General features: G+C 43.3%; 1 protein-coding gene across 1 annotated transcript; it reads left to right on the forward strand.

Moving 5' to 3' along the window:
• Positions 1-8608: 8608 nt before the first annotated feature.
• barhl2 (BarH-like homeobox 2) lies at positions 8609-11244 on the forward strand. Its single transcript, XM_026346124.1, has 3 exons — positions 8609-9173; positions 9846-10071; positions 10932-11244. The coding sequence occupies exons 1-3, from the start codon at positions 8609-8611 to the stop codon at positions 11242-11244; spliced, it is 1104 nt and encodes a 367-aa protein (XP_026201909.1).
• The last annotated feature ends 854 nt before the right edge of the window (positions 11245-12098 follow it).

Below are 12098 nucleotides of genomic sequence, written 5' to 3' on the forward strand. Positions count from 1 at the left end.
GGGGGGGGGTCTGCGATGTTTTTGACATTTTGCTCAAGGAGGTGATTGTGCTTCCATCATCGCGGGTACTTCTTGTGAATACAGCATGAGCTAGCTGTTGATTAGCAATTAGCATTATGTGCCTGTTCATCTTCATTTTTAGCACATGCAGAAATATTAGATATCATTTGGCACCTGATCTGCATGGTGTTCATTGTCAGTGTGCCTTTGTAACCCCCCCCCCCCCCCCCCCCCCCCCCCAAACTTGTAGCCCTCTGCACGTCTGTGTTCCTTTAAGATGAGAGAGGCTTTGATTTCCCCCATCTTTGTGTCACACTGACTGGCATACTATTTGACAGGTGGAGTTAAAATAGAGAAAATTGTGGATGGAAATTCGTCAGTCTCAATCTCTTGCCCTGGGCTGTAGGCAGCAGAGACAGAAGCCCACTGCTTTGTGTCAAATGTTTATCAAAGGGCCTGATTAAATTGCTGTGTTCAGGGTAACGGCCTAATAGAAAGGAAAAAAAAACCAGAAATCCCCATATCGTGGTAAGCAGTCCTAGTATGGCTGTGTGCAGAATAAAGCAAAGAGATGCTGAGGTGCCAGAAGAAACCTCTGACCAACCAGCTGTAAAGGAGGCTGAAATATCATATGCCCTTTGTTGTCGCACAAAAAGAGACGCTGGCTCTGAGATCTGTTGTTGTTCTCACTTTCCTCTGTCTTCTCAATCATTCTTTTTCTTTTTTTTTTTTTTTTTTTTTTCCTCTTCATTGCTGGAGGAAATAAACCTGGCCCCTTGTGCCGAGGCCGGCTAGCTTCCCCTGGCCATTCCTCTCTGTTTTGTTTCAAAAGGGCAAGGCTCTCCAGCCTGAGCAGTTTGCCCTGCAGTCCCACGCCAGGGGCGATGCTTGCCTCAGCTGCTTCATCACCGGGGGACTGGGCTAACGTCTCCTGACTGCACTTAGCTGTGTTTCTCTGATACGGTCATATCACATCAGCCTGGGCACATGTGACATTGCATCTCCTCCTAACTTTAAGCAGTTTGTTGCCATCCATGTTCTTTCTGCTTTTATCTTCCCCTCTTTGAGTGATGTTATGATTTGTTGCAATATTTTCTGGCAGCACCGCTGCCACACGTTTGTCGGATAACAGGGCCTATTACAAGATCTCTCGATCTGGCCAGTTTCTCCCCTACAGGAGACACAGAGAGCTAGGCTTCCCCATCCCCAGAATATTTTTTTCCCCTCTCATCCTTACCCCCGCATTTGAATTTCTAGATAATAGGCTTTGACTTCTGGCTGCACGTTTATGGGTCTTTTCATGTTATCAGCTTAGCTCATAGCGTGGAGCTGAAGAACACAGACTCCTAGTGACAGGCCAGCCAGTCAGCAAGGCGAGCCTGTCAGGATCTCTCATACACTAATGATTTCCCTTTAGTCTATTTTCTGTCTCATTGGCCGTTTCCTTCAAAAACAAAATTGCTCATTTAAATTCTCATGCCTGGGGCATTTTGGTCTTCAAATATTGTTGGAAAGTGAAAGGATTAGGCAAAATATGCTTTTTTAAAATGTTAATATATTTTCTGGTTCACTTTCTCCTCTGAGGCCAATTAGGGAATTTCTGCTGGCTGCATTAATGTCAAACTGACATCCCCAGCTATAATTACACTGTGCTTGAAACCTAACTTTCACTTGTGGGTAGATGAGTGTGCCTTGCAGTGACACAGAGACTCGCTCTGCCAGCTTTTGATCATTTAATCATTGCTTGCTTTCTTTCACTCTTTTGCTCCCTCGCTTGCTGATGATTTCACCTTTTATTCTTTCTGTTGCAAAATGCAGTGTTGTGTTTCATTATTCACGCCGCTGTTTTGCAGGGTTCATTAGTGACATCATGCCTCCACTTTGCCTGCTCACAGTAACACAAGGAGACTGCGATGGTCCCTTCAGGTGCACATACCATATGTACATTGTTTACTCGCTTGAATCTCGATTTACATTGTGTTAGGTTGTTTTTTCGGAGTGCTGGGGGTGAGCACGCTGTCAGGAATTGAAGGATGGGTAATGTGTGGCACAAATGCGCCATGTCTTTGCCAGTTCTCCTTATGCTGCTGCTCTGTGTCAAGACCAGGGAGACGTTAATGATGGTTAATGCGTTCCCAGTGAATATAAATGCCTCCATTTTCTGTGGAACAGCTGATTACAAAAGGACTAGTACGCCAAGTAATTCCCATGATTTGTCATAAGCAAAACAGAAAAAATGATAATAAACACAAATACAGCTTCAGAGATGATACATTTGAAAGGTGAGTTGGTGCAGTACGCTGTGCACTCATGTGTAGCAACCTTCACATTTTCATACTTCGAATGAGGAAAAGCCGCACTTTGCATTGAAACTTGAATGTATCTGACTGAGCGGCTCTGCAACAGCAGCCAGGCTTCAGCACTGCTTTGAGGTTTCGAACTCAGACACCAAATGCTGCCGTCGGATGAAAGCTCGTGAATGAGCTCCACCACTCCCTCATTTAGCCTCCAACAGCCTGACAATTGTGATGCCAATCAGCTTAATGACCCTGTGATTGTTTCGTATTTTCATTACCCCGCGTCGGACATCATCAATCTGTTACAGCGTGTGCTGTTTGTGGCTCTGGGGAGGAGAGAAGGCGAGAAGGGGGGATAAATCACAGCACACTTTGACAAAGTGCACACAAGCTTCCTGGGCTATTCGTAATGTCCATCGGCCACCTCTTTACTCACCCCGCGCCCCCCTCCTCCCCTCCACTGTCTTTTCTCCTTGCCTCACTCTGTTTGCATTGTTTTACCCTTTTGCTTGGACTCCAGGTAATAGGAAATGGCACTGACCCCTCCTGATCCCCCCCGATTACCTTCGTGAAGCGTGAATGTGGTATGGAATCACACATCAGGAGGCGAGTTGTAATTATTTTTGCGATGCCATCAGCATGGATCAATCACTCAGGGAGGCTGCTAGTGTAACGCCGCTCGCAGCCATGGATGGAGCCAGCAGCGACCCTCTTTGACTGACAGCTTTGGTAATTAAGTGATTGTATAGACCCCTCCGACTGTTATAACAACCTTGTCAGGGCCAGTCTGCGTTTGGAACACACTCAAATCAATGTGTTCTCCACTCTGTGAGCATTTCTGATCATGTTCCTCAGACAGGAGGAGGAAAAACACAGTCCTTTGCAGTGACATTGCTTTCCTTGACTTTTTGTTGTGGCAGCAAATAGCTTTGTTTGACATTCCAGTATATATGTGTATACACACACACACACACACACACACACACACACACACACACATATAAATATAAAATCTGCTCATATTGCAGATTTTTCTCTAGGATATTTTATTGTCATAGCAGTCCAAATGTTACCACCCATTTTAATGACTTATGGTATATTTTACCTCCCTGCTGTTTTATCATATTTTGAATTGCACGCCACAGAATAATACTAACCTCCACTTCAAAGTGAACTTCAGTGTCACATGTTTTATTACTGCATGAATCCAAATGAGATTTAGAGGTCGGAATAATATACAATATGTCCATCCTAAATGTCAGGCCGCTCTCATGCTGCAGCCTTTCATTCCAGAGCTGCTGGAGTGTCATTTAGCACAGAAATCCGATTCAAATCATCACAGCGTCTTAGCCCGTTTCCATCGCACCAAAATGAAACGTGTTGCCCATTCTCCAGGAGAGAAGTGTGTTGTCCTGCGCGTGTAATCTGATGACTAATGTACTTGTAAAAGCGGGTAATTGCTGTAAATCATCCTTTAGCAAGCCTCTAAATGCTGAAACAGCTACTGCCTAACTGGCTGGTGTGTTATTAATACCTCGTTATTTACTTGTTGAAAAGAAAGTTAAATCAATAGTGATAAAGTCCAGTCATTTACACGCTTTTAACCACTCGTGACCACACGTTACATTTACAAACCTCAAATGAACACTTCATGAAGGGTTTGTATTACAATGTAGTTGAAATATTAGATCGGACAAAATGTCTTAGTCAGTGTCATTACATCTCTGTCTCCAGTGAGTGGACCTTTCTGAGCTCAACAACAAACACTTGAACTCAGCAGTGTGTGACCTGCCTGTGAAGGATTAGATGATTACAGCAATGTTAAATAAATACATACAAATAAATATGAATAAATGTCAAAATGCAATTAGAACTAGTTATTAACTGCTCATTAAGTGTATCTGTGCTGTTTCTATTGTTAAATAGGAGAATTACAGTGTTAAAATGTTCAATGATCCTTAATGAATATTTACATTTTGAAAAAGGATCTTTGTTGTATTTTGACATGTGCAGCGTGTCTGTCTGTGCTGCACAGTCGAGGTTTAAACCAAATGGAGTTACAGTTGATGTGAAGGCATGTCATAGATTTACAGCCAGTCTCATTCAGTTTGATGAGGTCTGAGTTGCTGCCTTAGTTACACCATCACTAACTGGTTTGCAAGAAAAATCTAAGTTAAGTCTATGTCTTAACTTTTGTTCCAGTCGTTTCCAAACCACTGCTGAAAGTAGAAGTCAGGGGTTCGTGGACTTACAGTGAGTAAACTGGAGCTGTTGAGCTGTGGAAATGACACTAACAAGTGCCAACAGCTAAATCATTTTACTGTGTTATATTTAGAGAGTAAATTAATCAACATTTCTACAGTTTGAGGTCAAATGCAAATGTTGTTCTGTGTTAGGCCTGAAATGTAATATCTGAGCCTCTATAATGTTTTCCAGTCGTTATCACTTATAGTAATACACATGTTGAGGAATGTGTAACTGAGCCGCAACATCCAGACGTTCCTGAGTTGAACTGTCATGAGACTGTCGAGAAAGTGTGTTTTGCCTGGGAACGTATTTCACACAGGTCCATTTTCAAGTCATCAAATCAACAGACTGATTTGGACCAGAATGGTTCTCGTGAGTGTGGAGAATGATGCAGGCTCACATCGATACGAGCCTGATCATGATGTTTAGACTGTTAAATAACAGGATATTAAACATACCACCGCAGCTTTTAATGAATGTACTTCTCCCACCATCTGCCAAGGAGGGTAACATTTTATTAGGCTGGTCCATCAGACATGAGACTGCACTCTGCAATCATCATACACAGCAAGGGAATGTCCTCATTATCTACAAAAGCAATTGTGCCAATTTAAAATGTACGCCTTTGTAACATTGATACTGTAAGTTAATTAGAGATTAAGAAAGGTCAAATAGATTGGGTTATAATTCAATTAGAAAAAAATATATATTGAACTAATTTTTTAAACATATCTAAATATGTTTTCACCTGCATACTTTCATTCAAACCAATCCTCAGATTCCTCAATTGCCTCTCATCTGTTCTGATTGGATCTTGCTTTTCATGACGTTGGTCACAGTGTTAAAAAAAAAAAAAAAAAAAAGGAATCACATCTACTGTGTGATCATCATGAACCATGGAGGATCCAACCAGCCTGTTTAACATGCGTTTCTCTGAGTAACGACCTTTCCTCTCAGGGTTTTTCCTTTTCCTTTTTCTTAAGCTGCGCCTCTCTGGTCCAGCATCCTCCCTCCGCACTGATTGACAGTCTAAACGCGGGGTGTCTCTGCGTAAACGCTGCAACTGTGCAACCTAAAGGTCGCCAGCGGTGAAGTGACAGCTTACACGCAAAGCCGCTGGAGAATCAATATGGTGCCAGCCACTGTTCCACTGTCCCATCATCGACCATCAGCTGAGGCCAATAAGACGACTCCCTAACTGGTAGCATTCATTTTGCTCCTGCGGCGCCTGAAACCTAATAAAGCGGTGGATGGTCCGTGGTTTCTGATGATGTCCACACGGTGACTGACGCGCGTAAACATCGCTTTGATCTGATCGGAGCTATTTGTAGGGGGAGCGGGTTTTAGAAAGGCCTGATTACAGGCTGCATGTGGACTGGATCTTCTAATTGGCTCTCCACTCTGGAGATGGTGTCTGTTCTATTTGGGTGGTGTTGTTTTTTTTTCCAGTCCTGTGTCTGTGACTGTCACTGTGGTTGAAGCTGAGCTCCACTAGCTGCTGACTGCTTAATGAAAAATCTCCCATCAGGTCGTGGGACTGAGTCGTGGAGTCGGTGCGTGTGAGGCCTCCTTTGCGCCGGATCCTCACTCCGGCTCACTGTGGCCTCGCTTTGTCGCCGCCTTGTGCTCACACTTCGCCTGCGTCTCATGCAGCAGGAGCACAGCTCGTCTCCACACTACAGATGGACGCAGTTAGACAAAGAAAAGCTTCCACTTTTCTGCTTTGGAATTAGGCGACAATTAATTTGAAGACATTGAACTAAAACCCACCAATGAATTACTGCGCGTCTAATGTCTGATAGAGTTTAAATTCTATTTAAAAGGAGCCTGTTCTTGAAATTAAAAGTCCAATAATTTCTCATGTAATTAACTAAAAAAATTAGCTGAACATTAAATATTTAAGTTGATGTGAAAAATCTATTTTTATGATTATACAAAATTCTGCATGTAGCGTATCCACACTTTGAAGCATTTCACTTGTTTAAAAGGTAATTTTTATTTTTATTTGCAATCCTGTAGGAGTTTGTAGAATTCTATTAACTGAGGAAACGGAAAAGAAGATAAAAACATGACATAAGTAATTTAATAAAAGAGGAAAAAGTCGTTTTTTTTAAATTACTAACCCTACAATAGAGTTCTTGACAAATGTGTTGCATTTAAAAAACTGCGGAATAAAAATAGGAAAAATGCACAATAAATAAATCGCTTATTAATTGATAAAACATCCGACTAGTTTTTATTTTAAGAGATAAATAAATCAAGAACAAACCTACAGGCCAGGAGAGAATAAAATCTTCATCCATCTCACATCATCATGAACCTGCTGGCGAAGAGGAAAAAAGTAGTAGACTGGTGATAATAATAATAATAATAATAAATAAATAATAATAATAATAATAATAGTAATAATTATAATAATAAGGTAAACCCAATTCGATGATTCACTCCCAAATATCCGGAAGAAGTGTGGAGGCTGTGGAGCAAGAACAAATCCATCTGTAGGAAATAACACACGTCCACCAGTGAAAAAAAAATTAAATAAGAAAACACACACACACACACACACTCTCTCTCACACACTCATTGGAGCAGGAGCATACATTGAGCTGTATGTGCGAAGTAGGCATTTCCCATGAACAGACACCATCCACAGTGTGTGTGTGTGTGTGTGTGTGTGTGTGTGTGTGTGTGTGTGTGTGTGTGTGTGTGTGTGTGTGTGTGTGTGTGTGTGTGCGCGCGCCTCTCTCTGCAGACACTTTGTCAGCTGCACGTTTTTCCTCCATATCCTTCACATCCACGTCGGAGTGGGGAGGAGGGGAAAAAGAAAGTGCTGAATTTCTACTACCTTTGAACGCTCATTAGCACCTCATAATGACTTTACTAATTAGGATGACATGTTATTAACAGGATGCGCCGTCATGCCAGTCACCAGCAGCACTCAGCCCCGTGTTTAAAATATGTCGACCTTGCGGCTCTCTGATTATATCCAGAAAAGATAGAAGCCATCCGGTGACACGGGACGCGGTCGAGGGGGCTGCTTTTCAGTTTGTTTGTTTGTTTGTTTAAATCAGAATGAACTCTAAAATGAGTCAAACTCTAACTGTGGCACCAAATTTTCTTCTTTTTAGAAACGATTTCAAAAGTCTAACAATTCCGTGGAACGATTCCGGAAAGAGCCACTGAACTTCAACATCTTTAAGGAAGTAAATGTCATCATTTATCCTCTCTTAGCCAACTGCTGCAACTTCTGCTGCTGCTGCCACTCTGGGTTTGATCCTCTCTGTAATTACATCTCTGATTTTCTGATTTTCCACTTTGTCTTTTCTGTCGCTGCTTTTCATTAAAAAAAAAAAAAAAAAAAAAGTCTTTTTTCCAGCCTTAAAGCACATACCTGTTTTTTCCCTCCTCGTTTTAAAGATCTGTTGCTAATATTAAACTCAATTCCGAGCTCGGCTTGAACTGTCTAGATAAAGAAACAAATCGCTGATTGGTGAGGAGCCGGAGCCGCTCAGGATGGGAGCCAATGGCAGCTGAGGACGGTGCCGGTGGTGGTGCTGGGTGGGTGGGTGTGTAGTTGAGGGGGGGGGGGGGGGGGGGGGGGGGGGGGGAGGAGGAGGAGAGAGGGGAAAGACGTCGAGTGTTTATTATAAAGGAGAAAATATTAATTCCCCCTCGCCGTGGGCCGTGACGTCAGTATAGGAAGTCATTGTAGAGCAACACTGGAGCGATTAGCAGCAAAAAGGGGGAGCCTGATGTCGAGGAGTCAGCCCTATGTATATCTCTCTATACGCCTCAACTTTTAACACAAAGTTCAATATCCAAACACAAAAAGGGACGTGGACTACGCAGACCCGCACTTCGCTTTTCCGCGTTTTCACTGAATGTAACATCTTGGAGCGCGACCGACCCGAGCGTGGATTTCGTTTCTCTGCTGGTTTTTATTTGTCAACTCTTTTCTCCCCGTTTAACTCCGACTTAATTTTTTTGCTGACTTTCTTTTGCCTTTGCACCGGAGGAGAAGCGTCTCGCTGTTGTTATGAAGACTTCACCTCTCCTTTCTTAATATGGAAGGATCCAGCGGGTCGAGTTTTGGGATAGACACTATTTTATCCAGCGCCTCTAACTCTGGTAACCCCGTGCTAATGAACGGAGATTTCCGGCTCGGCGACAGCAGGACAGCGGATTTCAGGAGCCAGGCTACCCCGTCACCATGCTCGGAGATAGACACTGTGGGAACAGCCCCCTCGTCCCCCATCTCGGTCACCATGGAGCACGGCGCCGATGCGCACCTGGTCCAGGACAGCCTTCAGCATCACCACCATCACCACAACCAGGCGCAGAGTTTGCCGCTGTCTCCTCAGCAGCAGCAGCAGCAGCAGCCGCCGTTCGCCGGGGCCGGCTGCGCCCCGAGGACTGCCACCTCCTCGTTTTTAATCAAGGACATTTTAGGCGACAGTAAACCGCTGGCAGCCTGCGCACCTTACAGCACCAGTGTATCCTCACCCCATCACACGCCAAAACCAGAAAGTGCCACGGCTCCGGACGGCTTCAGGCCCAAGTTGGAACAAGACGAAAACGGGAGCAAGTTGGACAAAAGAGACGACATTCAGAGTGAAATGAAATGCAAAGGTGAGGGCACCAGACGCGCTTCATGTCAGAAAGATGCCGTTCAGCCTTGTTGTTGTACTTTCCTGTATTATTACATCAGGCTGCTGGATGTAGAGCAGGTGGATTATTAAAGGCTGCACATGTAGCCGAGACAACAATGAAGTGGAGGTTATTTTAATAATAATAATAATAATAATAATTATTATCTCTACAGTCTGGTTCTTTGTCTTAGTCTCGTCTTGCTTTATTAGTCTAATAGATGTGAAAACAGATGTAAGGCTGGTGATCTTCCCCGTGCGCGGGGCCTCCCTAGTGGGTCAATTAGAGAGATTATTGTTCTTCCTAGAGGGGGGATCATGGAGCACTGAAACCCAGCTACAAATAGAGACGGATTGACATATTGATTTCTCGTTTTCTGAAGGAAAAGAAACCCCCCAAAAAGAAAAGGAAAAAAAAAAAGAAAACAGAAAACTTCAGGTGATGAATAGACCGACGTTTCTTTTCATTGCTCTCTGCTACACGTTCACTTGAATTTGTGAGATAGGAGTTAGTGAAAGTTTGACTAGACGCAGGGAGACTGTTCATTTAGTTCTTTAGGCTCAGGATTGAAAGGATGTTAAAGCATGTTTTGAAGATGTGTCCTCTCGGGCCTCAAGTAGAAGCTCTAGTCTAATTCCTCCGCCTTGTGTTCAGGGACTAAAGAAGAAGGCGACCGGGAGATCTCCAGTAGCAGAGACAGTCCACCGGTGCGCACGAAAAAACCTCGCAAAGCACGGACAGCCTTTACCGACCACCAGCTCAACCAGCTGGAGAGGAGCTTCGAGCGACAGAAATACCTCAGCGTGCAGGACCGCATGGACCTGGCCGCGGCTCTCAACCTGACAGACACACAAGTCAAGACCTGGTACCAAAACAGACGGTAAGCAAACACAGCATGAAGCGCAGAGTCCACATTTCGATTTATCGCTGCTGCGTTAAAACAGAAGGTTTCATCAGTTTAAATAAGAGTGGAAAACATTGTTGTTGTTAAAGATGCCTTATAAAAAAAAGAGGCCCCACTTTCTTCCATGTCTGGATCCCATTTATGCTCGATCCTTTCTTAAATTATTATTAATTCCCTGTATTCAAACCTTCTCCATGACATTTCTAATCAGCGCAAAACCAACAAGTGGAAACTTGGAATTGTTGTTGTCACTGAAGACTCGATGGTTTTCAGCAATTTTGTTAAAAACAAACAGCAAATGTAGCTTCTATGTATTTATTTTATCTGCTGAATAAAATATAGGCTGCATGTTTGAATTGTCACGTCAAGATGCGTTTTACAAAACAAAAATAACTTGAATGAAAAATGATCAAAACAGATATTTGTTAACATATTGATTACATTATATATATAAACACTGAGTGCTCATATTTAATTGTATGTTGTACGATATGTTTTTAAGTAAATATTTGAGTTAAACTAATTTTTGAGTAAAAAAAAATCTGTCGTTTTTTTCAAAACACATTTTACCGACGCTTTTCAAAATAAAGGTTTATTTAAATACCTCATTGCAGAACATTTACTCGTATGCAGGTGTGAGAAAAGCGTGCTTAGATAAACATGGAGGACTCCTCACTGCTCTTGATATTTCCTTCTCTTTTTCCTAATTAAACCTTAACGCTGAATTCGTGGCTGCAGTAACGAGGCCTCTGAATCCCAATTAACGGGGCGTTTGGGGAATTAAGAGCGCGCTGTGATTAAATAATTCATCGGTTGTATTTTGATCTGGTTTCCAGGACGAAGTGGAAGAGGCAAACGGCGGTGGGACTAGAGCTCCTGGCTGAAGCAGGAAACTACTCGGCCTTACAGAGGATGTTCCCGTCGCCCTATTTCTACCACCCGAGCCTGCTGGGCACCGTGGACAGCACGACGGCAGCCGCGGCGGCCGCAGCCATGTACAGCAGTATGTACCGGACTCCTTCCACGCCGCATCCAAGCCTCCAGAGACCTCTTGTCCCGAGGGTGCTCATTCATGGCCTCGGGCCGGGGGGCCAACCGGCACTAAACCCCCTGTCTAACCCCATGCCCGGGACACCGCATCCGCGATAAAACGCGAAATAAGACGATGACCAGAACCCTGGTTGAACACGTGATGTGAGTAACTGCATCGGAACCACATTACTGGACCCCCCCCCCGACCCCACCCCTTGAAAAAAGACACATTTAAAGACATTTTACAGAGGTAAAGGAGGTATTTAATATAGGCCCAAATAGCCTAAGTCCAGTCCTAAAAGACTTTCTGTCCGGGCCGAGACAGACCACCTGGACTGCTCATGTCTGATTGTTTGTTTGTTTGTCTTTTGTACAAATACACTTACATTAGCAAATAAACTTATAAAGTTTATTAGATGGAGAAGAATGAATGAATAAAGAAGTAATGCTACTAATTGAAGCGCAGTTGAAATTTCATTCTAATGCAGAGTCTCACAGAGCAGGAGGATTGAAAAGCTCCACACCAGGAGCTGATCTACCCAAACAACGGATTTATGTTGTACAATTTAATTGAATTTTCTAAATTAGAAACCAACGTGTGGCTTTTTGTTTTAGTATTAAAACATTTTGGCCCGCCGTCCTCCTCATGGTGGATGACCCACATGATGTCACTTCGCCCCCTTTAGTTAGTTTTTTTTTTTTTTTTGACATAATTTTTATGACATAAATAGATCAACGTAAATATCTCCCTAAAGGAGCATCTGGTCTTTAAATTGGACGATCTTTAATTTAGTTTCAAACCGGTGATCACTGGCTGGAGGTCCGTTTCCACGCCTTTTCCATTCCTGTTTACCAGCACATATACATATGGATGCGCAGCAGCTGATTGGTGGTGGGATGAATGGTTTTCATGAGTCCGGTGTACTGGGAATGTGGCCTTGGCTTAGCAGCTGTTCCCTGGGAGCACAGCA

The sequence above is a fragment of the Anabas testudineus genome, chromosome 4 (genome assembly GCF_900324465.2).
Source record: "Anabas testudineus chromosome 4, fAnaTes1.2, whole genome shotgun sequence".
NCBI lineage: Eukaryota > Metazoa > Chordata > Actinopteri > Anabantiformes > Anabantidae > Anabas > Anabas testudineus.